General features: G+C 44.8%; 1 protein-coding gene across 5 annotated transcripts in view; it reads right to left on the bottom strand.

Moving 5' to 3' along the window:
* The window catches only part of LOC124717040, an 859,980-nt gene that overhangs the window by 147,140 nt on the left and 684,861 nt on the right, over nt 1-27,979 (bottom strand). The window contains exon 1 of one of the 5 annotated variants that reach the window (XM_047243699.1): nt 2,496-2,872. The exons of 3 other annotated variants lie outside the window; for them this stretch is intronic. In XM_047243699.1, coding sequence (XP_047099655.1) covers nt 2,496-2,670 — 175 coding nt within the window. In that variant the 5' untranslated portion in view covers nt 2,671-2,872. Of the gene's footprint in view, nt 1-2,495; nt 2,873-27,979 lie in introns of those variants that run through there. One more of the 5 variants, XM_047243695.1, reaches the window with a different exon arrangement.

Here is a 27,979-nt window from a genome sequence, read left to right as displayed (position 1 = left end):
GTGAAAATTGGCAAATAGTCCAGGAGAGAAAGCAAAACAGTACACTAAAGAAGCAGTACAGAGGACATACAGTGAATTAAAAATTAATTTCACATCCCCATCTGAAACAAGGGACTGACTGAAAAAATAAAAATTCATTAGGGGTGAATAATATGTCCAATAAGATATTAAGTAGTTGTATTCCAGTAATATGTAATGTTCTTTGTCACTTATATAATGCGTCATTAACTCAGAATGTTTTCTCATGAAGATTGCAATATGCCATTGTTAGGCCTCTCTATGAGAAGGGGTGACTCTGCAGATATTAACAACTGCTGCCCAGTGTCACTCCTCACACGATTTTCTAAAATTTTTGGGGGTAATGTACTCTAGGGTTGTCACACACCTGTGTACTCATAGTGATGGAATACTTAGCCAAGCACAATATGGATTTCAGAAGGGTCTTTCTACTGAGTCAGCTGTTTGTACATGATAAAATCTTTAGCTGACAAAATATCACCAACTGGGAGCTTCCGTGACTTATTGGAGGTACTTAATTGTGCCAGTCACAATATTCTATTAGAAACGTTATGTTTAGTGGAAAAAATACAGTAGTTCAGCAAATCCCTCGGTTAGTTCTTATTTAAGAAACTGTACACAGAAAGTTACCAAGTAATACAAAGAGGGTCGCCACATCATCTGCATGGGGAGAAATAACAGCGTGAGTTCCACAGGGTTCGACCACTTGCCCACTTTTGTTCTTGCTTGATGTTAATGATGTGCCATTTTCTTTGATCCAGGAGGCAGAATTAGTTCTGTGTGCAGATGATACATGCATTGTTGTGAAGTCTAGCAAAGAAACATCAACAGAGAAAATAGTAAATGATGTTTTAGTGAAAGTTACTGAATGGTTTTGCCCTAATGGGCCAGCTTTAAACTTTGAAAAATTGCAGACCATCGAATTTTCTACTGTCAAAAATATCCCACTTCATATTAACGCCGGCCGGAGTGGCCGTGCGGTTCTAGGCGCTACAATCTGGAGCCGAGCGACCGCTACGGTCGCAGGTTCGGATCCTGCCTCGGGCATGGATGTGTGTGATGTCCTTAGGTTAGTTAGGTTTAATTAGTTCTAAGTTCTAGGCGACTGATGATCTCAGAAGTTAAGTCCCATAGTGCTCAGAGCCATTTGAACCATTTTTCTTTCATATTAACATATTACACCAACAAATAACAAGAACCAGGGTAGATAATTATAAGTTCTAAGATGTTTTTACCGATGGAAAATCCTGTAGTAGACATGATAAACAGTTTAGATTCAGCTACTGTACCATAATAATAATAACTGTCAACTTTGGAAATATAGAAGTCAATAAGTTAATGTAATTTACGTATTTTCATTCATTGCTGTCTTATGGGATAATATTCTGGGGCAACTTCTCAGTTAAGCAAAAAGTATTCATTGTGCTGAAGAAAGTAACTAGAATTATGTTTTAAGTTCACACATGAACATCTTGCAGGTATCACTTTAAGCAGCTGGGAATAATAATCACAATCTCACAGTGCATTTATTAACTTATGAAATTTTTTATCAACAGTTCCTTTAAGTTTGAGAGTAACAGAGTAAGGAAAAATTATAATCATTACCCTTTATTTGATCTAAACTATAGCAGAGAAACTGGGTGAAATATGCAGCTACGAAAAACTCTTTGACAACGTACCCATGGAAATAAAAAGTCTGAGAGGTAACAGAAATATTATTAAATGTAGATCAAACATATTTCTTCTTGATAATTTCTCCTAAACCACACTGAATTCTTGGGGAGAAATAAGCAGTCAGTAAAAAAAAATTGTCAATTGTCAGCAAGTAGCCGAATTACTTTTTTTTTGAGTTGCATATAAGTGTGTTCTCTTCAGTCTATTGATACATTCCAAGTCATAATGCTTATGTTAAATTTGGTCTATGGAACCAGTAACTGATTTTAACTAAACACATCACACCTATGATATAAGGTAATTAACTGTGTCAGTAATGTGGACATACACTAATCAGGCAATTTAAAATAAAAATTGTCGTACTGCCTTAGGAAATCGATATCTAGGTACTAACCTTAAAATCCTCTAAGTCTGATGGAAATTGAAAGGGGTCAATACTTAAGGTTCCTCTGTGACTAATAGTGTGGTGGCAACACTGATGGTGGCCATATTGAAACGCAGCAGACACCTGTTTTAATTTTTTGCTGAAGGCTAACAATAATAAACAAACATTAAATAAAGTTTCTGTTTGTTATTGTAACGATTCAAATTACCTCAGACATTATATGAAGCTGTAGACCTGCAAACCAGAATAAAGTGTCTACAAAAAGATAACGACAGGAGTTATAGTTTATGTCAAAAATTAAACATTGAACTCTGGTGCGGACGCTCTGAACATGAGGCGTTTTGCAGCGTCAAGGAAAGGACCAGAGGTAAACGGTGGGTCCTCTGGAGTGCTGCAGAATAAAGAGAATGGTGCCCACCTGCATTGGGCGCCATGGCGAGGTGGTAGAGGTGCGGCGGCGGTTGGCAGGCCTGCGCGAGGTGCTGGTGGTGCCTCCTGAGCCTGTCTCCGTGTTTCACCCGGCGCACAGTAATAGCTCCGCCTCCCGCGACGGTTGAGGACAGACTGGTGGCTCCCGTCGCTGCGTGGGCCATAGGGGCGAGGGGCGCGCTAGCGGCGCCGCCACATGGCACTTTCCGGAACTACAGCTGCCGTGCTGTCGAGCCCTGCCGAATCTCACGATTTCTCTTCCCCAGATTCACTCTCCTTCCCTCCAGACCGCCAGGGAGGGTTGGAACGGTGGCGAATGCAACATCCGGCGGTTGCGAAAACGCCAGAACAATTGGCGGTGAAGGAGGAAGTTTTCGCAACGCAAGAATCACACGCTCCAGTCCGCACACGTTCTCGGCATTCCGTTCGCGAATATGTTTCCCACTCACGTCGCTACACTTGGTAGTGCCTTGGTGCACTGTATAAATTATCACCAATAATAACTGTGCGGTCCTTCATGGTCGTGAAATCGATATTCCATATTTATACTGCACATTGCTTCTTTTGATCTGTAGAGAGCCAATAACTGTGTCATGTGGATGTTTTTCGCTGAAAGATGTAATTCGATTGACAGTACGGTAGTCAGCTAGATGTGACTTTTGCTTGTATACAGCGAAGGTCAGCCAGATCTTCTGTAGTCCCACTGTGCCTAAAATAATAAAAGCGTACGTATTGTGGGACACGCGTAGCAGATAAAAACACTAACGCAATTCACTCTATTCTTTAGTACACAATGTACTAAACCCTAGAACTCTTATGATTACAAATTACGTAACATACACTCACTCGCGCACACAAACGTATAGGAAGACAGACATAACTTAATTTCCAGTATACGTCAAGATGATTAGTAATGGCGTTCTACATTGAGTTCAAAGGTGACGCAATGACGTTTCTTTGTTATTACAAATGTGATCCACTTATATCTGTACTACTGCAAAATTATAAAGACGAGAGGTTGATTAATGCTGTTACGAGAAATTTTGATACTTTGTTGATCTATACATTCCAGATTTTTACACCATGCTCTAATAAACTCTCGGATGGACATAACTTGTAGTATTGTCACACACAAACACACACACACACACACACACACACACACACACACACACACACACACACGATAAAACATTCCTGTCGGCGAACAAAAAAGACGAATATGTTCTCTAAAAGACTCTTAACAGAAAAGCCCTCACTAAAAATTTTGGCATGAGAACTTGCGCTCGTTTAACTCAGAACATTCTAAATCCTTTCAGCCAGTCTCCGTTTGGAGTGAAGCCTTCATACTCAGCATCTCTCTCTCTCTCAATGCCCCTCTCCATCTACAATATGTGATGAAAAGTATCCGGGCACCGCCGAAAAACATACGTTTTTCATATTAGGTGCATTTTGCTGCCAACTACTGCCAGGTATTCCATATCAGCGACCTCAGTAGTCATTAGACATCGTGAGAGAGCAGAATGGGTCGCTCCGCGGAACTCACGGACTTCGAACGAGGTCAGGTGATTGGGTGTCACTTGCGTCGTACGTCTGTACGCGAGATTTCCACACTCCTAAACATCCCTAGGTCCACTATTTCCGATGTGATAGTGAAGTAGAAACGTGAAGGGAGACGTACAACCCAAAAGCGTACAGGCCGACTATATCTGTTGACTGCCAGATGCCGCCGACAGTTGAAGAGGGTCGTAATGTGTAATTGGCAGACATCTATCCACACTATCACACAGGAATTCCAAACGTCATCAGGATCCACTGCAAGTACTATGACAATTAGGCGGGAGGTGAGAAAGCTTGTATTTTACGGTCGAGAGGCTGCTCATAAGCCACACCTCACGCCGGTAAATGCCAAACGACGCCTCGTTTATGCGACAAATCACGGTACACAATGTAGCGATCCGATGGCAGGGTGTGGGTATGGCGAATGCCCGGTGAACGTTATCTGCCAGCGTGTGTAGTGCCAACAGTAAAAATCGAAGGCGGTGGTGTTATGGTGTGGTCGTGTTTTTCGTGGAGGGGACTTGCACCCCTTGTTGTTTTGCGTTGCACAGGCCTAAAGTAATGTTTTAAGCACCTTCTTGCTTTCCACTGTTTAAGAGAAATTCGGGGATGGCGTTTGCATCTTTCAACACGATCGAGCACCTGTGCATAATGGACGGCCTGTGGCGGAGTGGTTGCACGACAATAACATCCCTCTAATGGACTTGCCTGCACAAAGTCCTGACCGTAATCCTACAGAACACCTTTGGGATGTTTTGGAACGCCGACTTCGTGCCAGGCCTCACCGACCGACATCGATACCTCTTTTGAGTGCAGCACTCCGTGTAGAATGGGCTGCCATTCCCCAAGAAACCTTCCAGCACATGACTGAACGTATGCGCGCGAGAGAGGAAGCTGTCATCAAAGCTAAGGGTGGGCCAACACCATATTGCATTCCAGCATTACCGATGGAGGGCGCCACTTCATCTTCAGCCAGGTGCCCGGATACTTTCTTCTTTTCTCTATTTTCCCATTGCCACTGTAACTGCCATTCTTAACCAGATCAAAAGTTCTGGGGGTGCAACTTACTTTTCCCCTATACCCACGCGTAGAAATGTAGGTTTATAGTGCCCCCGCCTCTGTACCTACGTGTTAAAGTTCGCCATTCTGGGTGGGTCCAGGCCCCTCAAGGCTATGTATGATCTCCACTCACCTGTATTTTCCATTACCGCTATCAGCTCTCTCTTTTGCACCCACTCTTTTAACGAGGTCTGGCACTGAACATCAATATTTTTAACTCTTGCTACCACTCCTATTTTCTTCATCCACCGCTCTCAGGAAGAAGATGCTGTGATATGCAAATGATTAGCTTTTCAGAGCATTCACACAAGGCTGGCGCCGGTGGCGACACCTACAACGTGCTCACATGAGGGAAGTTTCCAACCGATTTCTCATACACAAACAGCAGCTGACCGGCGTTGCCTGGTGAAACGTTGTTGTGATGCCTCGTGTAAGGAGGAGAAATGCGTACCATCACGTTTCCGCCTTTGATAAAGGTCGGATTGTAGCCTATCGCGATTGCGGTTTGTCGTATCGCGACATTTCTGCTAGCGTTGGTCGAGATCCAATGACTGTTGACAGAATATGGAATCGGTGGGTTCAGGAGGGTAATACGGAACGCCGTGCTGGACCCCAACGGCCTCGAATCACTAGCAGTCGAGATGACAGGCATCTTATCCGCATGGCTGTAACGGATCGTGCAGCCACGTCTCGATCCCTGAGTCAACAGATCGGGGCGTTTGCAAGACAACAACCATCTGCACGACAGTTCGACGACGTTTGCAGCAGCATGGACTATCAGCTCGGAGACCATGGCTGCGGTTACCCTTGGCGCTGCATCACAAACAGGAGCGCCTGCGATGGTGTACTCAACGACGAACCTGGGTGCACGAATGGCTAAACTTCATTTTTTTCGGATGAATCCAGGTTTTGTTTACAGCATCATGATGGTCGCATCCGTGTTTGGCGACATCGCGGTGAACGCACATTGGAAGCGTGTATTCGTCATCATCATACTGGCGTATCACCCGGTGTGTTGGTATGGGGTGCCATTGGTTACACGTCTCGGTCACCTCTTGTTCGCATTGACGGCACTTTGAAAAGTGGACGTTACATTTCAGATGTGTTACGACCCGTGGCTCTACCCTTCATTCGATCCATGCGAAACCCTACATTTCAGCAGGATAATGCACGACCGCATGTTGCAGGTCCTATACGGGCCTTTCTGGACACAGAAAATGTTCGACTGCTGCCATAGCCAGCACATTCTCCAAATATCTCACCAACCGAAAACGTTTGGTCAATGGTGGCCGAGCAACTGGCTCGTCACAATACGCCAGTCACTACTCTTGATGAACTGTGGTATCGTGTTGAAGCTGCATGGGCAGCTGTACCTGTGCACGCCATCCAAGCTCTGTTTGACTCAATGTCCAGGAGTATCAAGGCCGTTACTACGGCCAGAGGTGGTTGTTCTGCGTACTGATTTCTCAGGATCTATGCACCCAAATTGCGTGAAAATGTAATCACATGTCAGTTCTAGTATAATATATTTGTCCAATGAATACCCGTATATCATCTGCATTTATTCTTGGTGTAGCAATTTTAATATATATATATATATCCCCTGCCACTGTCTCCTCTCCCTTCCACTGAGTCTCTGCTACTGACTGCCAACATAGAAAAGGGCGATTATTTAAGCAGGTCAAAATTATTGGTCAGAAAGGCGGAATGTTGATTGAGGCAGTTGGTTCCCCACTTTTCTGGCAGTCATCTCAAGAGGAACATATTAGTTTCTCCACGTCCACAATGCCTTCACAGGAAAGTTTGCTTAGCAAGCGCCAAACAGGTACACCATCAATCGACTGTGTAAATGTGGCAGGTGCAAGCAAAAATGGCTGACCGAAGGTATTCCAGAGATGTGCAACTTTCACTTTCATAGGTCTAGCCAGTCGGGTATCTCTATGGGTAGTGTCCACAAGGTTCTGCACAAAATGCAATGTGGATGACACTGTTTTGTGCGTTCAAGATAAGTGAGTGAGACAGGGAAGAGGGGAGGGGAGGGGGCGGGGGGAATTAACTACGGTTATCCGTTAGGCACGAAAATATTTATGGATGATTTTAGTTGTAATACGTCATCCTTTAGATCTGTTGTTGCTGTGATCTTCACTCGGAAGGCTGATTTGATGCAGCTTCCAAGCTACTCTATCCCGTGCAAGACGCACACTCTCCGAATAACTGCTGCAACCACATCCACTTGAACCTGGTTACTGTATTCATCTCTTGGTCTCCCTCTACAACTTCTTTCAGTCAAACTGAGTCATCAGTTTCCTTCTTAGATTCAGTATCTCAACGTTTATTACTCGATCTACCCGCCATAACTTCGGACTCTTCTGCAGCACAACATTTCAAAAGCTCCCATTCCCTTCTTGTCTGAAATGTTAAACATCAGCGTTTCACTTCTGTGCCAGGCTACATTCCGCACAAATACCTTCAGAACAGACTTCCTAAGACTTAAATTTCTATTCAGTATTACCAAATTCCTCTTTATCAGAAACGCTTTTCTTACTATTGGCTGTATACACCGTATACCCATTGCACTTCAGCCATCATCACTTATTTTTGCTGCCTCACTAACGAAACACGTCTACTACCTTTAGCGTCTCGTTTCTAGTGTAATTCTCTCAGCATTGCCTGATTTAATTTGACTACATTCCATTGCCTTTGCTTTTATTTTGTTGTTCATCCTCTCTCCATTCCGTTCTGCTCTTCCAAGTCAGCTACTATCTGGCAAGATTACAATGTTACCGGCAAGCCTGAACTTATCCCTGGTTTCTTTTACTGCTCTCGAAGTTCAGATTAAATAACATCGGTGATGGGATAAAGACCTGTCTCAATCATTTCCCAATTATTACACTTTCATGACTTTGCAGATAATATTTCCCTCCCAGTATTTCATGTCTGCTGTCTTCAGAATTTCAAAGAATTTATTGGAGTCATATTTGTCATACATTTTTTTTCCCACTCGGAGTGGCATTAACCCAAAACCACGACAGTGTGCATTTCTCTTGATATGGCCAAATCTTCCGAGAGGATCCAGCGAGATCAGCAAAAAGGAAACCACACGTTAATTGAATTTTTGCATTTTTTTGAAATGATTATAATATGTGACGTTCAGAACTCAAATATCAATCACACAAAGCGGATCGATGTTACTCTAAAATAATCTCGAGAAAATCGACTTCGAAGTTTTCGGAACTTCTTTAGTATCCAAAAACAACTGACAGTTTTATCGACGGGAATGTGTGACTCTGCCGTGAAGTGCTCGCTTGTTTTGAGTGCACATTCTACCGGTATATCAGTGAAGGCTAAAATACATAAGGGTGAAAAGTGTAATTTATAACGTTCCCTTTACATTTAAACAATTTAGATTTGCGATGGAAATTGGATTTTTGTGTGGATATACAGAGAAAAATAAGACGATTGAAATTTTTGATAAAAATGACGTATGTATTTACTAGCGCATGTATGACGCATTTTATATTTAAATGACTTAGGTAGTCGAACCGAATTTAAAAAATTAATGACCGAAAGGAGACGCTAACCAGCGATACGATGATCACCAGCCTCGAACGTTACCGATTTTTTCAGTCTTAATGTATTTTAAGATTTACGGAAATGTTCGTCGATCACGAAGTTTTGTTGAAAATTTGCATTGGCTGGGATACGAACCTGGGTCCCCTGCAGAGTTGGCGAGTATTCTACCACAGAGTCACACCGCCTATCGAATATTCGAACTATCTTTAGGATACTAAACATGCTCGGAAAACTTCAAATTTGATTTCCTCTAGAATTTTTGAGATTTGCTTCGATCTACTTTGGGCGAGTGATAACTGAGTTCTGAACTTCACGTACCATAAGTGTAAAAAAGTAGCTCAGTGCAGGTTGCTTTCTCTCGCGTAGACTGTGTGGTCTATACAGATATTTTTTTTCTCTAAACGAATTTTATGTTGTTCACAAATGTCAACTTTTCTAAACGTTTCACGCTAAATAAGGCAATAGAAGCATGAACTTTGGCGAATGTACTTATGAGCAAATAGCGATCCTCGTAGCTGGAGAACAAGGGTTTTGTTAATCACGTTTTTTGCTTTTCGGGTGGTATTTCCATAGAAACGTCATCCCCAAACACATATTTCTTTATATTTAACATAGAAGCGAAACACCAATGTACATAGTTTCAGCTTTAAAAATGATTAATGTAGCGAAATATTTTCTTAAAAAGTTTCATCCTCTCTTTTACCCCCTTTGTGGTTGAATTAAAAAAAAAACTGAAACATGTTTTTTTTTTATTTCTGAGAAACCAAACACCAATATTCGTAGTTCCGGCGATGTACTTTCGAAAAGCCTTTTATCCGCTGTTTCACCCTCTTTCTTCAACGATGCCTGCAGTGTAAGATGCACACCGCCTCGAAGTTTCGTGTTTCTGTCCCTAGCTGCTTGGGCTGGGCGATGACAAGATAATGAATAAGTTAGGCCGTCCGTTGTGGCCGAGCGATTCTAGGCGCATCAGTCCGGAACCGCGCTGCTGCTACGGCCGCAGTTTCGAATCCTGCCTCGGGCATGGATGTGTGTGTTGTCCATAGATTAGTTAGGTTTAACTAGTTCTAAGTCTAGGGGACTGATGACCTGAGATGCTAAGTTCCATAGTGCTTAGAGCCATTTGTATCATTTTGATTGCAACATTACCATAGAAGAAGTGGTACGTCTTGATAACGAACGTGACCAGACATGATATTATAACTAATTTGATATGCCGTAAAACATACAGGAGGTTACAAAAAGTATTCCATATTTTTAGACGTGGCAGTACGGATTAAAACAGTACATACGGGCTCTAAATGCATACCTTAAGAGCAATGGGCACTTGTTCATCTTCGCTAGCGTGAAGCACATCTCAATTACTGAACAAGTGCTCATACTTCTTAAGATACGCATTTTAGAGCCCGTACGTAGTGAACATTTTTCTCTTGTTTTGGTCTACAGTGCCACCTCTCAAAATAGGTAATACCTTTTTTTCCAGCACCCTGTCTACTTCAGAGTTATATACCTGGCTGAATCGCGTTTGCGTAACCATTCAACCAGCTGGAACGACAGGAACTATTTGAGATGTGGTTCCTGCTTTTATAAAATTTGTGTCTTTCTTTGACGCAAATGGCTCTGTTACATTTTTCAGAATTTTAAAACCGGACGTTGACAACCCGTGAAGTTAAGAAAAGTAAATCTGTCTCCTAAATTCAGCTAGCGCAGCACGTCAATCTCCCGACGTATTCTAAAGTACGGGGTGGTTATTATCCAACTTTTGTTACTGGAACCAGTGTAAACGGAAAACTATGTACTGCACGAGTACCCAACTTTACGGGGACGCTATTCAGACAGTGTGCTGCAAGATTCGCGTTGTTAGTATTGTTAGTGTCATCACTGGCGGTTAGGTACCCGCACTGGTGCGGCGATACAAGGCTGAAACACAAGCGTCAGGTCCCATTACCGTTGCAGACAGTCAGCAAGGGTCTGCACAAGGTGAGCGGGGTTTTACTCGTAAAGCTGTTTTATCAAAACAACAGCACTAGTGCTGCTGTTCTACTCGAGTATCGACGCATTAGAGGAGTACGGAAAGGTCCTGTATCCACACCGGTGTTGGAGAATATGATTAACTGGGAATTTGAGAACTGCTCCTGGGAGAGGCCACAAATTGTTGAAGACGTTACTGTTGGCATGACTTAGAATGCTGGTCGTAGTGTGTGATCTACATTCCACTGTCCAACGTTCGAAAAGAGCTGCGAACAAGTGTGAAATGCCCAGAATGAGATTTTCACTCTGCAGCGGACTGTGCGCTGATATGAGACTTCCTAGCAGATTAAAACTGTGTGCCGGACCGAGACTCGAACTCGGGACCTTTGCCTTTCGCGGGCAAGTGCTCTACCAACTGAGCCACCCAAGCACGACTCACGCCCCGTCCTCACAGATTTACTTCTGCCAGTACCTCGTCTCCTACCTTCCAAACTTTACAGAAGCAGGAGAACTTCTGTAAAGTTTGGAAGGTAGGAGACGAGGTACTGGCAGAAGTAAATCTGTGAGGACGGGGCGTGAGTCGTGCTTGGGTGGCTCAGTTGGTAGAGCACTTGCCCACGAAAGGCAAAGGTCCCGAGTTCGAGTCTCGGTCCGGCACACAGTTTTAATCTGCCAGGAAGTTTCAAGTGTGAAATGGTTTGTCGGCTCCAGGCCGTCGTGGATGCAGACGATCGTCACGCTGAGCAACGCTTCTAACCTGGAATGTTAATGTGATACTTTATCAAAAAATGATACTGTCCCATGTAGAAACTGAAATGTGTTTCTTCCAGTGGTTTACTCGTTATGTCCTTACAATTTTTTCTGCAAAGTTTCATTGCTCTACGGCTACTTGTTTCTCATGGAAGCTCTCTCAAGCAGAATGGCTTAGTTATAACCACATAGTATGTTTAGTATGTTCTTCGTTTGGTTATAAAGTCATGTACACTGTAGCGCCAAAGAAACTGGTATAGGCATGCGTATTCAAATACAGAGATATGTAAACAGAATACGGCGCTGTGGTCGGCAACGCCTATATGGGACAACAAGTGTCTGGCGCAAATATTAGATTGTTTACTGCTGCTATAGTCACAAATTATCAATATTTAAGTGAGTCTGAACGTGGTTTTATAGTTGGCGAATGAGCCATGGGACACAGCATCTTCTAGGTAGCGGTGAAGTGGGGATTTCCCCGTACGACCATTTCACGAGTGTACCGTGAATATCCAGAAATCCGGTAAAACATCAAATCTCCGACATCGCCGCGGCCACAAAATAAACCTGCAAGAACGGAACCAACGACGACTGGAGAGAATCGTTCAACGTGACAGAAGTGCAATTCTTCTGCAAATTGCTGCAGATTTCAATGCTGGGCCATCAACAAGTGTCAGAGTGCGAACCATTCAACGAAACATCATCGATATGGGCTTTCGGAGCCGAGGTACCACTCGTGTAAGCTTCATGACTGCACGACACAAAGCCTTACGCCTCGCCTGGGCCCATCAACACCGACATTGGAATGTTGACTGGAAACAAGTTGCCTGGTCGGACAGGTCTCATATCAAATTGTATCGAGCGGATGGACGTGTACGGGTATGGAGACAACCTCATGAATCCATGGAGCCTGCATGTCAGTAAGGGTCTGTTCAAGCTGGTGGAGGCTCTGTAATGGTGTGGGGTGTGTGTAGTTGGAGTGATAAGGGACCCCTGATACGTCTAGATACGACTCTGACGGGTGACACGTTCGTAAGCACCCTGTCTGATCACCTGCATTCCGACGGACTTCGGCAATTCCAGCAGGACAATGTGACACCACACACGTCCAAAATTTCTGCAGAGTGGCTCCAGGAATACTCTTCTGAGTTTAAACACTTCCGCTGGCCACCAAACTCCGCATACATGAACATTATTGAGCATATCTTGGATGCCTTGCAACGTACTGTTCAAAAGAGATCGCCACCCCTTCGTACTCTTACGCATTTATGGACAGCCCTGCAGGATTTATGGTGCCAATTCCCTGCAGCATTACTTCAAACATTAGTCGAGTGCATGTCACGTCGTGTTGGGGCAGTTCTGCGTGCTCATGGGGGACCTACACGATATTAGACAGGAGGACCATTTTCTTTGGCACTTCAGTGTATTACTAACGCAGCTCCAGATATCAATACATCCTCTTCGCTGGACATAACATACAGCTCTATGCGAACATACTTGAAATGTTTTTGCCTGCTCCAGCACAGCAGAGAATACTTATATATAGAGAAATGTTTATCGCTAATGTGAACGGGGAAGGCAACAACGAACATAGTTGAAAATATATTGCAAACATCATCGGAAGCAGTACTGCACGCAGAAACATGTTACTAAACTCATTGTCAGTGTAAATGCAGCTTACGAAGTGTAAATGTGTGTGCGACAGCGCTCAAAAGACTTTTCTTCGTTTCTAGAATGATTACTTGGTTGCAGCACGAATCTTAGAGATCGGAAGCTGTCCATAAATCTTTAAACTAGAAGCCGGAAGTACGCTACTAAGCGCAGCAATGACGAACGAGTAGAACAACTCACTACTGCGTCTCACTTACGTACCTCCCAAGGGCAAGCATGCGTAAAACACACACACACACACACACACACACACACACACACACACACACGAATACTTTTGAGCAATGCGGATAGGGGAATCGGTTATCTTCTACCCTTTTCTCGCTCGGCTCGCTGATAGACTGTTAAACCGGCGCAGAAATCCCTAGAAGTTGTTAAGTTGTTTGCCAAGAGCGATTACTGTGTTCAGCGCTACGGCAAGTGGTTGAACTACTTGCAGGAGATTACTGCGTTCTGCCCCACTGCGCAGACGTTACATGGGGAGAATCGCAGGCTGACTGCGTGTTCCAGGTTCTAGCTTCTAGGCCTGACCTAGTCTACTTCGATCTGCGCTCAGCATGTGCGCGTGTGTGGGTACTCAGTCACTAGCAGCAAGCAGATGTTGTCAACGTTTGGTACCGACTTTCGAGATTCACCCATGTAATTGTTTCCATTTTCTTATGATATTGACCAGAGATTTGTCGTCTTTAATCTGGCAAACGCCTTGAGACAGTCAATATAAATATGGGTGTCTCATTATAAAACTCTCTTCTTACAAGAAACTCCACGACACTTAATATGGGCGACGAAAAAATGAAATGAGATGATCGTGTGGCATTGATGGCCGAGTTGCAAGTTTTATTTCAGGTGACGTCACACTGGGCGGCTTGCGTGTCTGTGATGATGAAATGGCAATGAGGACAACACAGATCCCAGTCCACGAGTAGACACAATCTCCAACCCGGCCGGGAATTGAACCCGGGCACACTGCATGGTAGGCAAGCACGTTAACACTGAGCTAAGCAGGGGGACCAATGAACGATAAGAAGCTTATAAAGTGAAACTAAATTTATAATAGCCGGCCGCGGTGGTCTCGCGGTTCTAGCCGCTCAATCCGGAACCGCGTGACCGCTACGGTCGCAGGTTCGAATCCTGCCTCGGGCATGGATGTGTGTTATGTCCTTAGGTTCGTTAGGTTTAAGTAGTTCTAAGTTCTAGGGGACTGATGACCACAGATGTTAAGTCCCATAGTGCTCAGAGCCAGCCTAAATTTGTAATAAAAACTGGAACAAAGTAAGTAAGAACGGCACCTGTGTTATTAAGGCACGTTCCCGGGCACGGAACTGGAGACAGTTTGCGGCTGCCTATCCACTGACTTGCTGGAGCAACACAAATTTGATTTTCAATACTGTAATACATGTATGTCATTACCCGTGGTCTGCGGGTAGCGTCTTTGATTCATAATCAAAAACTCTTCGGTCCCGGGTTCGAATCCCACCGCTGCGTGAATTTCGATTAATGATCAGCATTGGCAGCCGAAGACTTCCGGCACTCTCATTCTGCCACCGGCCTTGTCAAAGAGGGCGGAGGAGCGGACAGAGGTTCAGACAACTCTCTTGTCCTAGGGGTGGGAAATTGCCCCCAAAGGTGGAAGAATCAGCAGTGATCAACGGCATGAGGATGCAGAATGCAATGGAAACCACTGCATTAAAGACACGTAACGTGTATCCACAGGACATGTGGCCTGTAATTGAAGAAGTGTCATGATGATCTCTCCATTGGCAAAAGATTCCGGAATAGTCCCCTAATCGGATCTCCCGGAGGGTCTGCCAAGGGGGGGTTACCATTGAATAATCAACGAAAGGATAACGTTCTACGAGTCGGGGCGTGATAGGGAAAGTAGAAAATCTGAAAAGGTAAATGCAAAGCCTCAATCTAGATGTAGTACGGGTCAGTGAAGTGAAGTGGAAAGAAGACAAGGATTTTGGTCAGATGAGTAAAGGATAACATCAATAGCAACAGAAAATGGTATAACGGGAGTAGGATTCATTATGAACAGTAAGGTAGGGCAGAGTGTGTTACTGTGAAGAGTTCAGTGTCAGGGTTGTTCTTATCAGTATCAACAGCAAACCAACACCGACGACGATAGTTCAGGTATACATGTCGACATCGCAAGCTGAAGATGAAGAGATGGAGAAAATGTGAAGATATTGAATGGGTAATACAGTTTGTAAAGGGGGATGAGAATTTACTAGTCATGGGAGACTGGAATGCAGGGGAAAGGGTAGAAGAAAAGGTTATAGGAGAATATGGGCTTGGGACAAAGAATGAGAGAAGAGAAAGACTAATTTAGTTCTGTAACAAGATTCAGCTAATAATAGCGAATACCCTGTTCAAGAATCACAAGAGGAGGAGGTATACTTGGAAAAGACCGGGTGATACGGGAATATTTCAGTTAGATTACACCATGCTCAGACAGAGATTCCGAAATCAGATACTGGATTGTGAGGCGTACCCAGGAGCAGATACGGACTCAGATCACAATACAGTAGTGATGAAGAGTAGGCTGAAGTTCAAGACATTAGTCAGGAAGAATCAATACGCAAATAAGTGGGATACGGAAGTACTAAGGAATGACGAGATACGTTTGAAGTTCTCTAACGCTATAGATACAGCAATAAGGATTAGCGCAGTAGGCAGTACAGTTGAAGAGGAATGGACATCTCTAAAAAGGGCCATCACAGAGGTTGGGAAGGAAAATAGAGGTACAAAGAAGGTAACTGCGAAGGAAACATGGGTAACAGAAGAAATACTTCAGTTGATTGATGAAAGGAGGAAGTACAAACATGTTCCGGGAAACTCAGGAATACAGACATACAAGTCGCTGAGGAATGAAATAAATAGGAAGTGCAGGGAAGCTAAGACGAAATGGCTGCAGAAAAAATGTAATGATTGTCGGAAGGACAGACTAAGCATACAGGAAAGTCAAAACAACCTTCTGTGACATTAAAAGCAAGTATGGTAACATTAACAGTGCAACGGGAATTCCACAAATGCAGAGGAGAGAGCGGATAGGTGGAAAGAATACATTGAAAGCCTTTATGAGGGGGAAGATTTGTCTGATGTGATAGAAGAAGAAACAGAAGTCGATTTAGAACAGAGAGACGATTCAGTATTAGAATCAGAATCTAAAAGAGCTTTGAGGACTTAAGGTCAAATACGGTAGAAGGGAGAGATAACATTCCATCAAATTTCTAAAATCATTGGAGGAAGCAGCAAAAAAACGACTATTCACGTTGGTTTGTAGAATGTATGAGTGTAGCGACATACCATCTGACTTTCGGAAAAGCATCAACACAATTCCGAAGACGGCAAGAGCTGACAAGTGCGAGAATTATCGCACAATCAGCTTAACAGCTTATGCTTCCAAGTTGCTTACAAGAATAATACACAGAAGAATGGAAAAGAAAATTGAGGATGCGCTAGGTGACGATTAATTTGGCTTTAGGAAAGGCAAAGGCACGAGAGAGGCTATTCTGACGTTGCGGTTAATAATGGAAGCAAGGCTAAAGAACATCAAGAGACGTTAATAGGATTTGTCGACCTGGAAAAAGCGTTCGACGATGTAAGATGGTGCAAGATGTTGGAAATTCTGAAAAAGTAGTGGTAAGCTATAGGGAGAGACGGATCATATACAATATGTATAACAGCCAAGAAGGAATAATAAGACGACCAAGAACGAAGTGGTCGCATTATAAAGGGTGTAATACAAGGATGTAGCCTTTCGCCCTACTGTTCAGTCTGTACATCGAGGAAGCAACGATGGGAATAAAAGGAAAGTTCAGGAGTGGAATTAAAATTCAAGGTGAAAGAATATCAATGATACGATTCGCTGATGACATTGCTATCCTGAGTGAAAGTGAAGAAAAATTAAATGATCTGCTGAACGGAATGAACAGTCTAATGAGTACACAGTATGGACTGAGAGTAAATCGAAGAAAGACGAGGGTAATGAGAAGTAGTAGAAATAAGAACAGTGAGAAACATAACATCAGGATAGATGGTCACGAAGTAGATGAAGTTAAGGAATTTTGCTACTTTGACAGTAAAATAACCAATGACGGACGGAGCATGGAGGACATCAAAAGCGGACTAGCACAGGCAAAGAGGATATTCCTGGCCAAGAGTAATCTACTAATATCAAATATCGGCCTTAATTTGAGGAAGAAGTTTCTGAGGATGTACGTCTGGAGTACAGCATTGTATGGTAGTGAAACATGGACTGTGGGAAAACCGGAACAGAAGAGAATCGAAGCATTTGAGATGTGGTGCTACAGACGATTGTTGAAAATTAGGTGGACTGATTTTAAGGTAAGGAATGAGGAGGTTCTACGCAGAATCGGAGAGGAAAGGAATATGTGGAAAACACTGATAAGAAGGGACAGGATAATAGGACATGTTTTAACACATCAGGAAATTACTTCCGTGGTACTAGAGAGATCTGTAGAGGGCAAATACTGTACAGGAAGACAGAGATTGGATTACATCCAGCAAATAATTTAGGACGTAGGTTGCAAGTGCTACTCTGAGATGAAGAGGTTAGCACAGGAGAGGAATTCGTGGCGGGCCGCATCAAGCGTCAGAAGACGGATGGAAAAAAAAATTGCATGTATAAGCGGTGATCAAAAAGCCTTCGTCTGAGGGCGTTGCTCCAGGGTATATACAACGTATCGCGACTCCGATGCAGGTATATAAGCATCGGCATGTAGACAAGAGATTACTATGGTATCTATGTCCTTCCAACGTGAAATATGACGTCGTTATTACCAAATGAGTCCAAACGGTACCACCTTGCTGTTACTCTTTTCCTGGCTGGTGGTATACATTCTTCGGAGAAAGAATGTGTATGAGGCAGCATGTCTATCGAAAACAGCCGCTATCGAATGATACGCCAAATACCGTGCTGCTCGCTATTCGACACCAGACACCGAACGATCATGTCGGGCGTGGATGTCAGCAGGCAGTTACGGACTCCTTCACGTAGCTGGACACGGCGTTTTACCAGTGCGTCGGTGGGACGACTGGATCAATTCTCTCGGCGATTTTGCCTCATTGGCATACCGGTTCCGGACTGTATGGCTTTCGAAATGAAACTTTTTGATCGCCCTTACAAATAGGGATCGAGTTTAAAATTTTAAAATGCTAACCATCTACTCATGGAGACCTATAATCTTATGCGAAATGTTGAATACAGTAAGACAAGTATTGCAATTATAAAATGTGTCTTTGTCTCGAAACAGCGTTAATTCACTGCACACATATACCAAATTGTATTCGACCGGTATTTAAGAATCAGAGCACTATGTGAATTCTAACGAACTTTACACATAACTTCAAAACTTTGCTAAACATTTTCTCTCTTACACCCTTCAAATATTTAACACATTGACTCAGTTGTAAAAGTAATCAGAACTTTAGAGTTGTTTTACACGTGGTATTTCGATTCTTTAAAGAATAAGTGGTTTACTGGCTATAACTATATATATATATATATATATATATATATATATATATATATATATATATAATGATTAAAAAGTGAAACTTGGAAACAGAAAACAACAAAGGAATGAAACTAGATAAGGACCATTACCTAAAAACGTTAATGTATGCTAACGACTAGACTACAACAGTAATACCATTGAATTCCTATCATCCTGTCCCCTCTTCTTGCAGAGTTTTCCATATGTTTCTTTCTTCACAAATTTTGCAGAGAACCTGCTCATTCCTTGTCATATCAGCGCACATATATTTCTTTTGCAACACGACAGTTTAAACGCTTCCATTCTCTTCTGTTCCAGTCTTTCCAAGATCTGTGATTCACTACCATACAATGCTGTGCTCCAAACGCACATATTCTTTGACTTTGTGAGTGGCGTGGCTTACCACGGAAGATCTTCAAGGTGGGCCAATACACGTTTATGACATGTCCGAAAGAACGGATACCATTTTCGTATAAACAGCCATTGACCTTCTTCTTCTGTGCTGGATGCACACGCATTGCCCGAACTCTTACGGGACTCTGTAAGATTGTCTGCCTCGAGTAATGAGTGTAGTGGGCAGGGGCACTACGAGTGTAGAGTGTGGACAGTAAGATGGGAATGTGGGTCTCACGGGGAGCGTGCAAGGGATAAATTCCTGCAGTCGCACTATCCTCTGTGCCCTCGGCGTCTCAGATGGATACAGCGTTTGCCATGTAAGCAGGAGATCCCGGGTTCGAGTCCGGGGGGGGGGGGGCACATATTTTCAACTGTTTCCGTTGATGTATATCAACGCCTGGCGGCAGCTTAGGGCTTCATCTTCATATCAAGTACTTGTTTAGGCTGCTAACCATATTGTTACTAACTCCCTGCAGTTATTTCTGTAGAAGTGTTGGAACACCAAGCAAACATAAATACGTAGATTATACTGAAGGCTCTCTTTGATTTCAGAGCCCTGAGAACTGCAAACTTAGTGAGATGATCTTGGCAGACCACTATAAATTTATATTCTCCATCAGGATGTGACTGAAAATCGGTGAGATGGACCTGACAAAGGGAACTGAATTCCGAATAAACCATTGGTTTGGCCACAATATCTTTTATTTTGCTTCTTCCTGCAAGGCTCACAAAGGTATATGTAATGCTCAATATCATGACGGATAATGTTCTTATACTTGCGTGGAAGTTCTTTCAACATCCTTTCCCCCCGTCCATGACCAATAGTGAAATGGACCTTATGGAATATGTGAAGTAACTGGAAGTCCGCGACGTAAAACTGAATAGTACTCGTACCTTCTTTAACAGGATAGACCAACTCAGTCTTATTCTTATTACGTCATAGTGTTTCAACAGCAAACAGTCCTGTGGTTCATTCTTCATGATCGTCTTGGCCTCTTCACATCGTTGACTAACTTTTGGTAACTGGTTTCGGTTAGGAAAACATAGTTTTTAACAGCATCGGCGTTTACTTGAAATACACTCCTGGAAATGGAAAAAAGAACACATTGACACCGGTGTGTCAGACCCACCATACTTGCTCCGGACACTGCGAGAGGGCCGTACAAGCAATGATCACACGCACGGCACAGCGGACACACCAGGAGCCGCGGTGTTGGCCGTCGAATGGCGCTAGCTGCGCAGCATTTGTGCACCGCCGCCGTCAGTGTCAGCCAGTTTGCCGTGGCATACGGAGCTCCATCGCAGTCTTTAACACTGGTAGCATGCCGCGACAGCGTGGACGTGAACCGTATGTGCAGTTGACGGACTTTGAGCGAGGGCGTATAGTGGGCATGCGGGAGGCCGGGTGGACGTACCGCCGAATTGCTCAACACGTGGGGCGTGAGGTCTCCACAGTACATCGATGTTGTCGCCAGTGGTCGGCGGAAGGTGCACGTGCCCGTCGACCTGGGACCGGACCGCAGCGACGCACGGATGCACGCCAAGACCGTAGGATCCTACGCAGTGCCGTAGGGGACCGCACCGCCACTTCCCAGCAAATTAGGGACACTGTTGCTCCTGGGGTATCGGCGAGGACCATTCGCAACCGTCTCCATGAAGCTGGGCTACGGTCCCGCACACCGTTAGGCCGTCTTCCGCTCACGCCCCAACATCGTGCAGCCCGCCTCCAGTGGTGTCGCGACAGGCGTGAATGGAGGGACGAATGGAGACGTGTCGTCTTCAGCGATGAGAGTCGCTTCTGCCTTGGTGCCAATGATGGTCGTATGCGTGTTTGGCGCCGTGCAGGTGAGCGCCACAATCAGGACTGCATACGACCGAGGCACACAGGGCCAACACCCGGCATCATGGTGTGGGGAGCGATCTCCTACACTGGCCGTACACCACTGGTGATCGTCGAGGGGACACTGAATAGTGCACGGTACATCCAAACCGTCATCGAACCCATCGTTCTACCATTCCTAGACCGGCAAGGGAACTTGCTGTTCCAACAGGACAATGCACGTCCGCATGTATCCCGTGCCACCCAACGTGCTCTAGAAGGTGTAAGTCAACTACCCTGGCCAGCAAGATCTCCGGATCTGTCCCCCATTGAGCATGTTTGGGACTGGATGAAGCGTCGTCTCACGCGGTCTGCACGTCCAGCACGAACGCTGGTCCAACTGAGGCGCCAGGTGGAAATGGCATGGCAAGCCGTTCCACAGGACTACATCCAGCATCTCTACGATCGTCTCCATGGGAGAATAGCATCCTGCATTGCTGCGAAAGGTGGATATACACTGTACTAGTGCCGACATTGTGCATGCTCTGTTGCCTGTGTCTATGTGCCTGTGGTTCTGTCAGTGTGATCATGTGATGTATCTGACCCCAGGAATGTGTCAATAAAGTTTCCCCTTCCTGGGACAATGAATTCACGGTGTTCTTATTTCAATTTCCAGGAGTGTAATTCATCGCAGAACCGTCGTTGCATGTCGGGATGGTGTGATTGCTGTCTTTGCGCTCACTCCCTTCCGACATGGTGATGAAAGAACAACGGGAAAGCATGCCGGGAGAAAACTGGAAATTTGTGGTAAAGTCTTATGAGACCAAACTGCTGAGGTCATCGGTCCCTAAGCTTACGCATTACACTGACGGGGAGGGGGATACCGGGAGAGCGTCTATGGAATTGCAGCCGGATGCCATACACTGGAGAACCATTATGGCGATATCAGTGGCGTGATAGTTGAGCGTCGTACGACAGTACGCTGTCTTCGCAACCATTAAACAAAGACTCGAACGCCACCGTAAACAGTGGTGGCGGGAAGAAAATTGTGGAGTTAGGCGTCTTATATATGAGGGTCGTTCAATAATCAATGCCCCACTGTTTTTTCTCAGAACATATTTATTGTTAAGAGTCAGCATTTGGAGACAATATAGACTACAACAACATGTCTTGTGCATGTACTGTTTTTCTACGTAGTCTCTATCGCGATCTATGGCCGTACGCCAACGTTGTGGAAGAGCATGTATTCCCTGCTGGTAAAAGCTCTTGTCCCGTAGGCGTAGCCATGTTTTCACTGCATAACTGACACTCTCGTCATCTTCAAAGTGTGTTCCCCGTAGAGCCAGTTGTCGAGTTGTGATGCGCCGGTTGGCGTGAATAATGGCGTCCACAAAGTTCAGCAGCATGTCTGGAGCAGTGTCTGTGACAGGACGCCCCGAGCTGGATGATCATGGAGTTCTGTTTCTGCATTTCCTTTAACCATCGCGCAACTGTACTCCTGCCAACTCCAGCGCTTATGGATGTTCACCACGGTTTCTTTTTCTGCACACAAGAATTCGGTAACAGCACGCTGCTTGCAAAACATGGCTCTGAGCACTATGGGACTCAACTTCTGAGGTCATCAGTCCCCTAGAACTTAGAACTACTTAAACCTAACTAACCTAGGGACATCACACACATCCATGCCCGAGACAGGATTCGAACCTGCGACCGTAGCGGTCTCGCGGCTCCAGACTGTAGCGCCTAGAACCGCACGGCCACTCCGGCCGGCGCTGCTTGCAACGTGAGTCGTATGTAGACGCCTATTGACACTGTACTATGGCTCTGCCATGTGCCAGAAGTGTTCGAAATTTCACCGGCGCACAGAACAAACATCAAAGGTGAAGCACCGGCAAGGACGTTTGGCTATGTAAGTTAATGGCCTTTTTAAAAAAAATGTGGGGCATTACTTATTGAACGACCATTATATTTTGGCAGCAGACAATTCGGTGAAGTATACAATGCCTATACAATGTATAAAATATCGATCTTTTCATACTTTGACTGATTTTAGGCATTCTGTGTATTACCTAGGCATTCTATAGAATTCTGGATTTTAAGCAATGTCGGTAACATTTAGATTTAACAGTAGTGGCGAAAGGCTGCATCCTTGTGTTACACCTTTCTTAATCCGAGAACTTCATTGTTAGCCGGCCAGTGTGGCCGTGCGGTTAAAGGCGCTTCAGTCTGGAACCGCGTGACCGCTACGGTCGCAGGTTCGAATCCTGCCTCGGGCATGGATGTGTGTGATGTCCTTAGGTTAGTTAGGTTTAATTAGTTCTAAGTTCTAGGCGACTGATGACCTCAGAAGTTGAGTCGCATAGTGCTCAGAGCCATTTGAACCATTTTGAGCCACTTCATTGTTGGTCATCCAGTCTTTTTCCCTAAAGCTTAACCCTGCTTTTCTCAGAATGTAAAACATCTTGCCCCATTTTACATTTTCAAATACTGACTTTAGGTCGACAGATCCTATGAACGCGTTTTGATTTTTGTTCAGTTTGACTCAGCCATCAGAGAATGAAAAAAAAAAGGAAAAAAATTGTAAAGTACGGAACTCGTGCCGTGTTTTGGCAACACCTCTGGGCTCCGAAACTGATTCCCACGTCTTGTGACACCAGCTGTTGGCTTTTTCGCGGTCGTTAAGACGTGGCATACAGCAGACAAAGGCCTCCTTGGGAAACGTCAATGATGAAACTAGCAGTGGAGGCGTGTGTGTGTGTGTGTGTGTGTGTGTGTGTGTGTGTGTGTGTGTGTGTGTGTTCTCGTACACAGCGTGTTACGTGAGTAACGATGTGAACGCAGAGCCGCAGACCTTCCAGCGGGCAGAACGCGGCCAGAATTCCCCAGCCGGGCCGACCTCAGCAGACACCCACCGTGAAGGGCGTAGCGAATACATCCGCCCCCTGTGATTCCCGCAGGCTTCCAAACCGTGACTCACTCTCTCCGTTCTGACCAAAGGAAACTGGTTTGTAGCGGAAACTATTCCCAGAATTCGCTTGTGAAAGTCATCTAATTTTTTTTAAGGAATGTCCATCACACGGGGTGTTCATAATCAAAGTGCAGCTACTCACAGACGTCCAGTGTGGGCTGTAATTATCGTATGGCAGCGAAACACGGTAGATATGCTAATGCGTTAATAAGCAGACGACTTACGCTGAAAAAATTTAGTTCTAATTGTGGCAAATCTGGCAATGGGAAAGCAAGAAAGAAGTCCAGAAGTATTTCCGTACCTAAAGGATTAGGAGGCAGAAAAGTGAGAAAGGCATAATGCTGTTGTTGTTGTTATTAACCACCGATTACACAAGTTGTCCAATACGAGTATCAGATCCAAATGGTTCAAATGGCTCTGAGCACTGTGGGACTTAACTGCTGAGGTCATCAGTCCCCTAAAACTTAGAACTACTTAAACCTAATTAACCTAAGGACATCACACACATCCATGCCCGAGGCAGGATTCGAACCTGCAGCTTTAGAAGGATTTAATTGCCCCTGATAGATTTGTTATTCACGTGACATCCCTAACAACTATTCCACGTTCGAAGTCATTCATCTCTCCAGACTGACCGATTCTGTGGACACCGCATTTCTAATGACATTTTTTTCTAATTTTTAATTTTTTCTAAATCTTTGCATTCCAATATCTGATGGTGAAGGCCGGCTCCTTAAGAGCATTTTCCTGCTCTATTCAGCCCTATGGTTTTCCATTCATTTATTTTGTTTTACTTGTTTTCTATTACATTTGATATACATCCACAGGATGATTCCGCGATGATGTTACGAACTTTCATGGATGCTGGAGAAGGATAAATGTCTCAGTCTGAGGTAAGAGACCCTTGTCCAGACGATCGAGTCGAAATATATAAGGGAAAATCGTTCCGATACCTCTGACGGTGGAACACATGTGACACTGTGGTTGCTAGGATTGTAGGGTAAGTAACTTTCGGAGGTGTTAGTATGGACCAAAACAAGAAAAAAATACATAATAAACATGGGCCCTTGAGTGTGTACCTTAAGAGCTATGAGCACGTGTTCAGTAGAATAGGACTGGTACACAACGTAGAAGGCGAACATGTACTCATGGCTGTAAGTATATGCACTTTACAGACCGTGTTATACCAAATTTATTCACGGAAAAATTCGAGGAGCAAGCATTGGAAACATAAAAAAACTGAATATTTGTTTTTTTAGTTCAACCCAACCATGGGGAACTGATGTTAGATTTTCAGCTTCAAGAAGAACTGGAGCCATCTCAACATGACAGGTAAGTAAACTTGAGAGTTTATTGTAATCTACGCTCCTCTCAAATCTTCATAGAACACTTTGCTCGTTAATTACTTGAAGTGGGCATTGTTTAATGTGGACAATAGATGGAAGAAAGGAGTCGAGTAAACTCGTTTACTTATCTTAAGTGGGTAGCAGAATACCAGTGCAGTCCGATCCTGTGTAATATCCAGAGAGTCCAAGTTCATAGCCAACTGCCGGCCGGATTGGCGGAGCGGTTCTAGGCGCTTCAGTCCGGAACCGCGCTACCGCTACAGTCGCAGGTTCGAATCCTGCCCCGGGCATGGATGTATGTGATGTCCTTAGGTTACTTTGGTTTAAGTAGTTCTAGGTTCTAGGGGACTGATGACCTCAGACGTTAAGTCCCATAGTGCTCAGAACCAGATGAATCATTTTTCATAGCCAAGTCTGTGATACACTCTGGATTAGAGGGACGGGCTGAGTACTGGAAAGCGTAGACGACACTACTGAAGGGCGCCGGGTGACAGCTTGCGGTGGCCTCCTATACACTTCGACAGCGTGAGGAGGGCGTGTCCGTGCAGCGGCCGCGGGTTGCTGTCTGGCTGCTTCTGGCGGCTATACTCGGCGTGTCTGCTGCCACGCCGTGAATTACGAAGTGGTGTCCGTGGCGAAGGGCACCGCAGACTGATTGCGTGCTTCCCTCGACAGTCGTCTCTGCAACACTGGTGTGAGGGGCGTGGAGGCGTCAACGGCCACCTAACGCCTCGTACGCTGTCACGTCCACTACGAGAAATTACGCTTGCGGTCTGTCAGCGAACTCGCGAAGGGGTGGCCTGGCATCAGGCTCCCGCACTTGCACACATTGCAGCGTCAATGGATGGTGTTCCCAGAGCGAGCCCCTACCTCGCCGCACCGGAGAAGTGACACAACTGTTCTCGAGTGGAAGCGACATTTGTAGAGACGAATATACACTACCTGGTCCTAACAAAGCGAACTGCCAGAATGAAATTTTCACTCTGCAGCGGAGTGTGTGCTGATATGAAATTTCCTGGCAGATTAAAACTGTGTGCCGGACCGAGACTCGAACTCGGAACCTTTGCCATACGCGTGCAAATGCTCTACCAACTGAGCTAACCAAGCACGACTCACGCCCCGTCCTCACAGCTTCACTTCTGCCAGTACCTCGTCTCCTACCTTCCAAACTTTACAGAAGCTCTCCTGCGAACCTTGCAGAACTTGCACTCCTGAAAGAAAGGATACTGCGGAGACATGGCTTAGCCACAGCCTGGGGGATGTTTCCAGAATGAGATTTTCACTCTGCAGCGGAGTGTGCGCTAATATGAAACTTCCTGGCAGATTAAAACTGTGTGCCCGACCGAGACTCGAGCTCGGGACCTTTGCCTTTCGCGTGCAAGTGCTCTACCAACTGAGCTAACCAAGCACGACTCACGCCCCGTCCTCACAGCTTTACTTCTGCCAGTACCTCGCCTCCTACCTTCCAAACTTTACAGAAGCTCTCCTGCGAACCTTGCGGAACTAGCATTCCTGAAGGGAAGGATATTGCGGATGGCTTAGACACAGCCTGAGGGATGTTTCCAGAATGAAATTTTCACTCTGCAGCGGAGTGTGCGCTGAAATGAAACTTCCTGGCAGATTAAAACTATGTGCCGGACCGAGACTGGAACTCGGGACCTTTGCCTTTCGAGTCTCAGTCCGGCACGTAGTTTTAATCTGCCAGGAAGTTTCAAAGCGAACTACCCATCGCAACCCCCTCGGATATAGTGGTAAGATCACCCAGTGGATTGCGCGTCAAAAACCGAACACAGATCAAACATAAAAACAGGAAGAAGGTGAACCGAACTGCGAAAAAAAAGCAAAACAAAAACAGTGAACGGTTTAAGTACATGAAGTGCAATGAAGAGGAGCTAACAACAGCAACGGCGCCGTGGTTAATTGGCCATGGTGGTGGACTGCCAAGAGGGCGACCCGTGTTCAAATCTCCCTCGTCCCATTTGTTTATGTATTTATTTTCACAATATTATGAACTGACTGTCCGGTCATTGAAACGTTTGTTATGTTTCTGTAGTCTTGGCAGTTGCCATACTGTACATTGTTTACAGAAAATGAGTCATGTGGTAAGCATAGATTACCGACGCAAGTAAACGTGATAGATAGTGAAAGCGTGCGAGATACCACATAGACGTCTCACAGAAATGAAAACAACAAAAAATGGTTCAAATGGCTCTGAGAACTATGGGACTTAACTTCTCAGGTCATCAGTCCCCTAGAACTCAGAACTACTTAAACCTAACCTACCTAAGGACATCACACACATCTATGCCCGAGGCAGGATTCGAACCTGCGACCGTAAGGGTCACGCGATTCGAGACTGTAGCGTCTAGAACCGCTCGGCCACTCCGGCCGGCTGTAAACAACAAATAAACTGGCGTGGACTATGTTACAACATAGAAATTGAAGAGTCAAGACTTCCAAAACGAAACACAACTTCGAAAACATTGAAAACATGTTTTGACAGAGCACAGAGAAACTGTGTCATTGTGAACCTGCTGCGTTTATTTATTGCAGCTTATGTAGCAATCGCATTCATACGAACACCTATATCGGTCATGGAGGCACATCTCGCTCACTTACCAGTCGTACAAATTAGGTGCGTCGATAACAGACTAATATCAGATGACACACGTACTGTCACTAATGCTGTGTATGACAAACCAGACGTGTTTTCCGGTGAAGGGTTCCGTTGATTTGTCGCCTTGTCGTTTGCGAATCCCATTCGATAGCCACCTCGTTTCGACTGGTAATAGAGCAGTTGAATCAGGAAGGTGTACTTGCTGTTGCAAACGGACATTA

This window comes from Schistocerca piceifrons, chromosome 9 (genome assembly GCF_021461385.2).
Source record: "Schistocerca piceifrons isolate TAMUIC-IGC-003096 chromosome 9, iqSchPice1.1, whole genome shotgun sequence".
Taxonomy (NCBI): domain Eukaryota; kingdom Metazoa; phylum Arthropoda; class Insecta; order Orthoptera; family Acrididae; genus Schistocerca; species Schistocerca piceifrons.
The sequence above is the reverse complement of the archived record's forward strand: the minus strand, read 5'-3'. Positions and strand labels throughout refer to the sequence as shown.